At 50.4% G+C, this 11,013-nt stretch overlaps 1 protein-coding gene across 1 annotated transcript; it reads left to right on the forward strand.

Moving 5' to 3' along the window:
* Positions 1 to 1,992: 1,992 nt before the first annotated feature.
* On the forward strand, positions 1,993 to 5,456 carry LOC309632687 (anionic trypsin). The gene is made up of 5 exons (XM_082400450.1): positions 1,993 to 2,096; positions 3,072 to 3,231; positions 4,208 to 4,461; positions 4,835 to 4,971; positions 5,254 to 5,456. The coding sequence occupies exons 1-5, from the start codon at positions 2,057 to 2,059 to the stop codon at positions 5,404 to 5,406; spliced, it is 744 nt and encodes a 247-aa protein (XP_082256576.1). The 5' UTR covers positions 1,993 to 2,056; the 3' UTR covers positions 5,407 to 5,456.
* Positions 5,457 to 11,013: the final 5,557 nt, after the last annotated feature.

The following is an 11,013-nucleotide window of genomic DNA, read 5'->3' on the forward strand; positions in this document are numbered from 1 at the left end:
AGGGGCCCAAGGCCATGGCAAGATAGGGCTGTGAGGCCAGGTGCCAGGTGGAAGATTAATTCAAGCTTCTCTTTCTGCCAGGGAGGCAAGCATCAGGAGGGATCCGGAGGTAGTTTGTCCCTTGACTTGACCCCTTAGCTGCCATCTGCAGCGATTCCCATGCTTCACAGTGCTTTCCCCGTCTTCCAGTGGCCTTGAGGCCAGCTCTGCCAGTTTTAGATCTGTATTCTCGGACAAGACAAAACCTTTCTGATTCTCAGTCTCATCCTCTGTAAATGGAAATAATCTTGTTCTGCACACCTCAAGATTAAAACATTTGTGAAAACTGAAACTTGAAACTCAACACAAATGAAAATCAGCATACCACTGCTACTTGTGTGTGTGAAAGCTCTTTCATTTAAAAGCTGTCAGGCACTGTACAAATATAGCAGTATTCCTGCCTAGATATGAGCCCATCAGGTATTAGAGGGTGTGCAGTTAGGATGGGGAGAGCTCAGAGATCTGGGTGTCCTGTCCTGGAGAAGCTGGCTTCCAGCCGTGCCAGGCACTGAATCAGAAGACAGCCTGTGGGTCCCTCTCCACCCACAAGCCCCACCTGCATCTCCCCCAATTAATTCTGTTTCCATTTACTCTATCCCTCCAGCCTACTTCCTGGCTCACCACCAGACTTCTGAGCTTTTCTGACTTTGTTCACCATTTCCAGAACATTCACTCATATTTACCTTTCTGAGAATTCATATGTGAACTCTGCCCACTCCTGCCTCTCAGGAACCCTGAGCTCAGAAGAGCTGAGAAGGAAAAGCCTCATCATGGGAAGTCTCCTCGACCTGGTTCATGTCATTAGACTCAAGCACAGACACCAGTTACATCTCTACCCCTCTGGCCAGGTTGTGACTCAGTAAATTACAGAGCTGTGTCTTGATGGCTATGGCAGGTTGCAAATTGAGATCATTTCTGGCAAGATTCACTCTGCACTGAGCCCAGCAAAATAGTCCCACTGCATCAAAAATAGAAAATTCCAGAATTCCCCCACCTTCAATGTTGTTTTCAATCACCCAATACTCAACCTTTATCATGTGCCAATTTCTCCACCTACTGCTGTTTCCCTGATCAGGACCCAAATTTACCATTGTTCAAACTTTTTCTAATATCTGATCTGGAGCGTATAATTCTAGCTCAGGCTAGCAAGCTCCTAGCAGGTGGTGGCAATCTTCATCACCGTCAGGGCAGATTCCCATGGTGACCAGGAGGCTGCTTAAAGAGAACCCATGGCAGCACGGGCGATGAGAAAGACCAGTGTCTTGATAGTGAGGAAGAGGAGCAATGTGGTAGTGGTCTTCCGTGCCCCCCAATGTATCAGGTAAATACCTACTTACCCCTTGGACCCTCCTCCTTCCAAATGTCCCCCTTTCCACAAGCCTTGGTAGGAAGGAAGCCAGCTCGAAAGCCCAGACTCGCAAGAAACTCTGCCTCTCCCATCTCATCACCTCTTGATGTTGGGATCCTGGTTCCCCAAGGCTTTGGATCTGACCTTCCTACCCAGTGGTTTAGACTTGAGAAGGGTCTTCACGTTTACAAGTATGACTTAGTCAAGACTTCTTTCCTCTCGTGGGACCAGGATACTGAGCAGCCAAGTTTGCTACAAATATCAGCCCTTCCTTCAAGTAAGTTGAGTAAAGCTCCACGAGGTCAGGGGATTCTCAGGGGCCCAGGTCACTCTCCCTCCTCCTAAGCCTCATCTCCTCAGCTTAAGGAGGCCCAGCTGTGATATGTGGGGTCTCAGCTTTCCCTGTTTCCCTCATCCCAGAGTCCTCCTCGGAATCAGCTTGTCTTCCTCCCTGTCCTCAGAAGCTGTTTCCTTATCACCCACAAGCCATGAATCCACAGAGTGGCCAAACATAGTAGAACTGATGCAAGACTCCAGGAAAAGGAAAGCTGCAGGTGTGTTTGTACGGGGTTGGGGGGTGGTGACCCTCCACCCTCACCTACACACCCCCTCCCTCTCCTCGGGAGGTATAAAGGCTCTCCATCAGCCACTCAACTACACTTCTCCACCATGAATCCACTGCTGATTCTTGCCTTTGTGGGAGCTGCCGGTGAGTCCCATGCGTTGCTTTGAGCCCCATTTGCCCCTGTCCTGGGAGAGATACACGCTCCACCATTCCTGCTACCTTTCCTCTTCTCCCTGTGTGCTGAGATCCTGCCTTCCCTGTCCAGCACCCCTCCTTCCCACTCTGGGGCTCTCTTTAAGCCTCATTCTCTCACCTTCTGCCGGACTCCACTCCCATCTCCCTCATCCATCAATTTTGGGGCTTTGTTGGGAGAGGCGAGAAAGGGAGACCAGGTGGGGATGGTTTGTGAAATGAGCCAGGACTTGAGGCTCTAGGATAGCTCCACGGTAGCTGTTCCTAACCTCGGATGCACCTGGGGAGGTGGAAAGATGACTCATTCCAGTCCTATTAATTGGCCTGGGGTGTGGCCCATGCATTGACTTTTTAAGCTTCCCAGGTAGTTTGCAGATGCCCGGATGTAAAGCCACAGCTGCAAATCACTGTTCTATTGGCCGATAACCGTAACTACCTTTGTCCCGCGCAGTGGGTCCCCAGCCTCGCTGCGCAGATGTGAGCTAGGGGAGGAGCTGGGTACAGCCAGGGCTTCGCAGTCAGATCTTCCTACTTAGGCCATCCCATCATGACAAGCTGGGGCTGAAGTTGCAGTGGGGGGTAGACTGGTGATGAGTAAGAGAGAGAAAGAAGCATTCGGTGGGTGAGAGGACCCCATTCAGACCCTATCGCACGGAATGCACTGTGAGGGGCGTTTCTTGTCCTTGCCCTGGCCCCAGTGGAGGTCTGGGCCCGAGCCCCTGCAGGGTGCCTAGCTCTGTGCCCTGCAGGCACACAGAGCAACTCGGGAGGACTGCCTCCTGTGAGACAAGCCGGCGATGCTCCCTACCGGCCCCGCTCTCATCGCTGTGCTCCTTCAGGAATCCCAATCAGCAAGGTCCAGCCGCGGGGCTCTGGGCTCCACCCCCACCCCTCCTGTTGAACTGGCTTCTCCCTTCCTGTCCCAAGTTGCTTTTCCCATGGACGATGATGACAAGATCATAGGGGGCTACACCTGCACGGAGAATTCCGTCCCCTACCAGGTGTCCCTGAACTCTGGCTACCACTTCTGCGGGGGCTCTCTCATCAGTGACCAATGGGTGGTGTCCGCGGCTCACTGCTACAAGTCGTAAGTGCTGGGCCCCTGACTGCAAAGCCCGCCGCCCAGGGCCCTCTGGAAGAGCTGGGGTCTGTGTGGGGGGTTGCTGAAGTCGGGAACGATGATGGGGAAGAGAAGAAGTTGACAATGGCAGCTGACTCACAGGAGCTGCGGGTAAAGAGGGGCACCTGATAGGAAGCCGCTGACACCCCAAATCAATAGATCAAACAGCAAGGGCTGCGGGTCATAAAAGCAGGGACGGACCATTTTGCGGTAGGAATGGCCAGCGAGAAAAGCAGGCGAGGACCTCACACAAGTAACCTTTGCCAGTTGGCTACACGTTAAAACCACCTGAGATATGTTAAAACAAAAACAAAAACCATAAAAACAAATGCCTAGTTCCTATTTGACTCAGAATTTTTAGGAAGAGAGTCTGAGTATTGGGGAGTTTTTAACTGCCTCTGGCAGTTCTCCTTTCTGCGCAGAGCTGAGAATCACTGCCAAGACCAAGGGTTTGCAAACCTGAGTGCGCATAAGAATCACCCGGAGGGCCTGTTAAAACACAGATTGCTGGGTCCCACCCCCAGGGTTTCTGATGCAGCAGGTCTGGGGTGGGAACTGAGAATGAGTTCCCAGCTGAGGCTGATGCTGCACTTTGAGAAGCGCTGGATTAGATCATACGGGAAGACAGCACTTAGCAGAGCGAGAACGGAGGGAGTAGAAGTCACTGCGTGTAGTTCGCAAGGTTGCAGAGGATGAAGGTTCCCCGGGGAACTCCAAGTGGCTCGGTTGCACCCACGGCACTGAATGCATGAGAGGCATGGGAAGGGCGGCTGGAAAAGCAAATGGGGGAGCATCCCCAGGGGGACCCCTTCACGGCATCCCTGACCCACTGCCCCTCTACTGCCCTGTGACATTCCCACACCACCACCTGTGAGCAGGGAAAACCCTGGGGGACGCAGGGATGTGGACAAAAGGCCTTTACTGTGTGCTTCGTCCGCAATAGCCGCATCCAGGTGAGGCTGGGAGAACACAACATCGACGTCCTGGAGGGCCGTGAGCAGTTCATCGACGCGGCCAAGATCATCCGCCACCCCAGCTACAACAGCCGGACTCTGAACAATGACATCTTGTTGATCAGACTCTCCTCGCCTGCGGTCATTGATGCCCGGGTGTCCACCTTAGCTCTGCCCAGTGCCTGCGCACCCGCCGGCACCCAGTGCCTCGTCTCCGGCTGGGGCAACACCCTGAGCTCTGGAGGTGAGTGGGACCCTCACAACTTCACCCTCCAACCTACCCACATTGCCCAGAACTGAGCATCCCCTGAGCTGGGACCCCTTTGCTTCCAGTCTGCAAATTCACATCAAGTGCCTACTACACGAAGGGCTCTCTGCTGGGTACCAGAGAGACACAAAGTGTCAAGGAGTTGAGCCCGAGAATCAAAAGCCAGGACAGATGTAGCCCTTGCTATTAGCACCTCTAGGGAGGGGTCTGCAGTGAGCTTTCCGGGAGTTGAAACCCATCATTCCTTGGAGGCCTCTCCTGGCCACCCTCAGGGTTCAGCACTGGATTGCCATCCCGTCCTGGCCTGACCCACATTTTCCTTTCCTTGATCTCTTCCTGCTCCTCAAAGTCAACTACCCCGAGCTGCTGCAGTGCCTGGACACCCCACTGCTGAGTCAGGCCGAGTGTGAAGCCTCGTACCCTGGACAGATCACTGACAACATGGTCTGCGCCGGCTTCCTCGAGGGAGGCAATGATTCCTGCCAGGTGACTTGACCCTACCGCTCTGAGACCGCTGCCCAGACACACAGGCCCCTCTGGGAACGGGATTTGAACGCCCAGGGCTGTGGGGCTGGTAGAGGAGGTCCCTGGGCGGTGGTCCCATGGAGAAACCAGGGAGGCTAGTGTGTGTGGCATCTCTTCAGACTGTGGAGAGATGTGGAGCCACAGAGCCGACAGGAACGGGGTCTTGTAAGGTTCAGACTGTGTGTGGCTCTGGGTCCCCTTTCTTCTCTCTTTATAAACCTTGTCCCACCGCTTCCTCCCCAGGGTGACTCTGGCGGCCCTGTGACCTGCAACGGAGAGCTCCAGGGCATTGTTTCCTGGGGCTCTGGCTGTGCCCAGAAGGGCAAGCCTGGGGTCTACACCAAGGTCTGCAACTATGTGAACTGGATTCAGCAGACCATCGCTGCCAACAGCTAAAGCCCCCGCCCCTCTGCCATCATTATGCTAATAAAGTGACTCTGCTCTAACTGCCCAGGTCTGTACCTGCTCCCTCCGGCCCCTTCACTCTGGGAAACATCTCCTCCCATCTGAGGTCAGACAGGGCTCTACCCCTTACAGATGAGCAGAGTGCCCCATTTCCCAAAATGTCTTCCATGGCACACTGGTATAGCAGCACGTAAAGAGAAGGAATCCAGAAAATAATAATCAGGGGGAGGTTTTCTAGAGGAAAATTCATTTCAGAAAGGCTGCAATGGCCTTGGTACTTCTCTGGGTCTTGAGTGCAGTGCTGATGTGTGCACACGTAGGCATGGTCTGTAAGATCCCATACTTCCTCTCACTGGTACCCACACCTAGGGAAGCACCTGTGCCAATCACCTTGGCCTCTTCTGAGTCCCCTCCGAGCCGCAGCTTGTGTTCTCTCCTGGCAGCGGGAGACCCCATTGGCCCCTATTTCCCAACGACCATCTCATGTGTCTGAGGAAGACAAGAGCTCCCTGGGTCTCCATCCCTCACGCTCCTGAGAAATCTGCCTTCTGTTCTTCCCATGTGATGGTACTGACATGAATACGCCATACTGAGTACTTTATAGGCACTTTCAGATTTAGTTCCCTCTCCCCTCTGGGGTGGTTATTATTCTAGCAGTACAGACAAGGAAACAGAGGTTCAGAGAAGGTTATTAGTTTACCCACATCCTTCATCCAGCAAATGGCAGATCTGGAGTTTTGAGTCCCTATTTGCCTGGTCCCAAAGCCCAGCCCCTGCTTCCCCTACCCCATCTCGTGGGCGCTCCAGCTGCAACTATGATCCATCAGCTCTGCTGTTCAACATCTCTCCAGCTCATCCCCTGCCTCACAGCACTTCCTGAGGGGTGCTGGTCTCCTGCCCGTCTTCTAACCCTGCGCTCAGAGAGGTCCGGCCCGTTATTTGATTCCTGGTTAATACCTTTCCTGATCTCTCACATTTTCAAAGTAGAAGCCAAGTTCCTCATCGTGGAGATGTAGGGTTCTTCCTGCTCTGCCCCTGCCTATGTTTCCAGCCTCGGTCTCCTCACCCCTCCCCTCCCCTGCTGTGCTCCAACGCTCAGAAGTTCTGGGGGTTTCCTCCAACAAGCATGAACCTCTGACCTCTAGCTCTGGACACGACTGGTCCATCTGGTTTGACGCGCTTCCCACCCACCCCTTCACCCTCTTCAGAAAAGCCTTTGACTCTTCCTGCTCCCCATCCTCTTCACCACATCCCTGCTCTGGCCCCGTGGACCCGCTGGTCTGAGTAAGGAGTCCTCCTTCTCTTCCATGCTTTCTTCTGTCACAGTTCTGCTCGTGCTGCTGAGTGTATATGGATGTATCTACCTTGGCCTTCAACCATGAGCTTCTCACGGAAGAAATCTTGCCTTACTCATCCTGGTATATCTACTGATTAAACGACATCTGGATTATTGTAGGCACCCCGTGATTGAATGAATGAACGATGAGCTAGGAGTGGAGGCAAACGTACTGAAGAAAGGAAGAGCCTTCCAGAAGAATGATTCTCAGAGTGTGGTCCCTGGACCAACAGCACCAGAATCACGTGGGAATTTAGGAGAAATGCAACTTGTTAGGTCCCCACCCCTGACCTACTGAGTCAGAAATTCTAAGATGGAGCCCAGCAGCTTGCTTTTAACAAGACTTCCAAGTCATCCTGAGGGATGCCAGAGCTTGGGAACCAGTGTGGTAGAGAGAGCCCTAGACCAGTACTCTCTGTGAAAACGACAGGGTCCCCTGATCACTCTACACATTCTTCTCGCCCCCTCAGGTGGCCGCGCTGAGTGTGCAGCCGCTTAGGTCTAACAAAAAATAAGGAAAGGCTTCCCCCTGCTGCCCAAGACGATGAATGACCTCACTCAGCACCTGCCTGACTGGTCTGAACTCCTTTCACCCCGTCCCCCACCCCCCAAAAAAAAAGCTTCGTGGGCACTTGGGTTACTAACAGTGAGTGACACGGTGGCAAAGATCTGGGACAAATCCCATCAGGATAAAAAGTAGTTGTGAAACCAAGACAGGGTGGTATTCTTTGTAAGTCCAAGTCGGGATGAGAGTCCCCAGCTAGATGGTCAAAAGGAAACTCTTAGGGAGTAAATTAGTGACAGGCAAAAAGGGTTAATAAGGAAAATACTATATGGAACTAGATCAAAGTAAATCAGTACATTGATGAAAGTTCCTCAATGTGGAAAGGGAACAAGGAAGAGGCCTTGCCACCTTCCGATTGATAAAAGCAATTGATGACCTTTTATTGGGCTACTGTGAGATCTGTCACTATTCCTGAGTTAAATAAACAGACTGTCTCCTCTTCTTCCTTTTTCCCTAAATTCTAAGAGCTGTGCCAGTTGCGGCCAGCTCTCGCACCATCAGACAGCACTTTGCTGTGCTTCCAGCTGACAGCTGCCCTTCTCCTCAAGGACAAGCCGTGGGTCCCAGGACTGGTGCAGAAGTGGAAATACCCAGGGTCATTTTGTGCTTAATTGTTTATTTAAATGCAAATTAATAAACCTAGAGATTTTGAGCTCAAAGTATCCTGGGGACTACTCAGAAATATGTATTTTTCACGAGCCTCCTAGGTGATTGCAGACTCACTGAGCAAATTCAAGACAGTACAACAGCTTCTTGTATAAACTGGTCTTCTTTGGAAAAAACGAGTTTGTAAATAAAACAAGTATCTTTTTTTTCTAGTGGCAGATTTTAAAATATCACTTAAAGCAGTATTTTGCTGCTGTTTTTCTTTTAAAATTTTATTGTTTTACTTTAAAATAAAATAGATAATAGCTATGTTATCTATTTAAAATAAAATAGCTATCTATGGCTCAAAAATCAACACAATAAAGTTGACACAGAAATGTTAATTTTCCTTATACTCTGTCTCCTCCACTCACTCTTTTTTTTTTTTTTAACGTCTTCATTGGAGTATAATTGCTTACAATGGTGTGTTAGTTTCTGCTTTATAACAAAGAGAATCAGCTATCCACTCATTCTTAACAGGTAATCATTTTATCCATCGCTTTTGTATCTTTCCAGTGTTTCTTCATGCAGCATCAAACAAACAGAAGTATAATTCTTATTTTAACAGTAAGTATTATTCTTTTTTTTAATATATAAATTTTACACTTTATTTATTTATTTATTTATTTTTGGCTGTGTTGGGTCTCCGTTTCCGTGAGTGGGCCCTCTCTAGTTGCGGCAAGCGGGGGCCACTCTTCATCGCGGTGCGCGGGCCTCTCACTATCGCGGCCTCTCTCGTTGCGGAGCACAGGCTCCAGACGCGCAGGCTCAGTAGCTGTGGCTCACGGGCCCAGCCGCTCCGCGGCATGTGGGATCCTCTCAGACCAGGGCTCAGAACCCGTGTCCCCTACATGGGCAGGCAGACTCTCAACCACTGCGCCACCAGGGAAGCCCAATAAGTATTATTCTTATTTTGTTAGACAAAAGTAGCATACAGGAACCTTATTCTACAGCTTGTTTTTATCCAGTTAACATTATATCTTAGAAAACTTTCCATAGCAGTATGAAACATTTTCATTCTTTTTTAGCATTGAATAATATTCTGTGTGAATGTATCACAATTTATTTATCCAACCCCTTACTAATGGGCACTTGAGTTTTTCCCAATCTTTTTGCTATTCCAAATAATGCAAATACTTTATGCACTTTTTTTTTTTGTATGCAAGAATAATTACAGGGTAAACTCTCAAAGGTGGGATTTCTAGGTGAAAAGGTAAGCACATTTGTAATTTTTATAGATATTTCCAAATTGCTCCCATTAAGAGTTGTATTATTTCGCACCCACCAGCAATCAATGTGTAAAAGTGCATATTTCACCAGAAACTAGCCAATAGAATGGTCTTCCATAATTCAATTTGTCAATCATATTGGTGAAAAGTGACATTTCAATGCAGTTTTACTTTGTATTTATCATTGCAAGATTTCTTTTTCCTATGGTTAAGCACCATTTGGATCTTTTTTTCTGAACCTCTGTTCTTTGCCATTTTTATTGGGCTCTGGATTATTTTCTAATTGATTTCTAGGAGTTCATCATCATGGGGAGATCAGCCCTCATGATGAGAATCACTAATGCTTTTCCCATACTGTCATTGATCTTTTGATTCTGCGTCTATTTCCCCCTGTAAGTGTGTTATCATTATGTGGTCGAGTGTCTTTTTTTCTTCTAGATGTTGTCATAGTTTAAAAGGCAACGAAAGGAAGCGCCATCTAGTGAAATGAGATGCAGACCACTCAGCTGGAGGTTCAATTTCAAGGTCATCTTGCTCAGGGAGAATAAAATATCTACCAAAAACGTAAAATGTTTCTGCCCTTCAGGGAAAAGAGGGAGAAGACCTTGACCATGATCGCTTGGCCGTGTGATTGTATTTGAACGTTCCTGAGGCCGTATTCATTCAGTTCTCCACATCTGGTTCCCCCAACGCCCTCCACTGAACTCGAATGTCTAAAGTCCACAGTGAGAAGTGCAGCAGCTGATGACACACGTGGTCCCCCCTCACCTCACACTGGTTAGAAATACAGCTCTCAGCTATCACTTTATCTACCCCTGGGAAAGCCCTACCTCTGTGTAGCTAGTGGCCAATTCTCCTTCAGACCACCCTGGAGGTTCAGAATTGGGCCAACGGGGCAGAGTCCGGGTACTGAGTGCTGAAAGGTGTGACCTCTGGGTGCCCAGCATCGGGGCAGTCCCGAGATAGAAAGGGGCTGCTACTATGACGCCAGCTTGCAGAGGGGCGGATACCAGGGAAAGCAGCCCCTGATGCACAGACACACGGCTCTCAGGAGCTAAGAAGGGCATGAGCATGAGGAGGGAGCCCCCTGGCCTGGTCCATCCTCCCCGCCACTTGCACCTGGGGCGGTGATGTCACCGCCTCGCCCTCCAGTGCCCTCACAGGGGCAGCTGCTCTGGTGGTTTCTCCCAGACTCCAGCTTGGAGGGGCGGACGCATGGGAGGAGATGTTTTTGTATAAAGCTGTAACGTTGTGAGGACAGGGGGGCCACGGTGATTCAACCCTACGGGAATCCTTTACAAAAACCTTTCTGCCTGTCCCAATTCCCACCGTCCTTCCATTCTTCTCCCAGGTCACAGGCCCAAGGGTGGTTTGGGTCAGAATGTCTCCACCTTCCCGCCGTCAACCTGTCAAGCCCAGGCCGTGGAGAAGGACAGGCCTGGATCAGAGCTGAAGCTTCCAGGCAGAAAGGCCAGACATAAGAAGATGCCTCTGTGGCCTCATGGGTGAAGGCCTCAGAGAGACCCCTTTATCCCACCCCTCCCCCTCCCCCCACCCAAGGACAAGGTCAATGGGAAGGTACATGGGAGGTGACCGTTCTATGAAGGAAGAAGCCAGCACTATCCCAGCCCTCCAGGGACAGTCACGGGTCTCTGGGACCCTGCCCTCCTCTCCAGGCCCACATCCTTCTGATGGACCCTCAGGAAGATTCAAAAAACAGGGCACAGGGCCCTCTGGATGGACTCTGCCCGTGTTCCGTGGCCCCAAGAGTCAAAAGTCGAAAACATTCTTCTGTGCAATATCTGTAAAGCACAAGAGGGGAT

This window comes from Balaenoptera borealis (genome assembly GCF_965194805.1).
Source record: "Balaenoptera borealis genome assembly, chromosome: 7".
NCBI lineage: Eukaryota > Metazoa > Chordata > Mammalia > Artiodactyla > Balaenopteridae > Balaenoptera > Balaenoptera borealis.

Excerpts from the sequence above, each read along its gene's own strand:
- LOC309632687 (XM_082400450.1), top strand. The coding sequence starts at position 2,057 with ATGAATCCACTGCTGATTCTTGCCTTTGTGGGAGCTGCCG. Across the intron at positions 2,097-3,071 it reads TGCCTTTGTGGGAGCTGCCG|TTGCTTTTCCCATGGACGAT; the intron begins GTGAGTCCCATG and ends TCCTGTCCCAAG. Across the intron at positions 4,972-5,253 it reads GAGGCAATGATTCCTGCCAG|GGTGACTCTGGCGGCCCTGT; the intron begins GTGACTTGACCC and ends CTTCCTCCCCAG.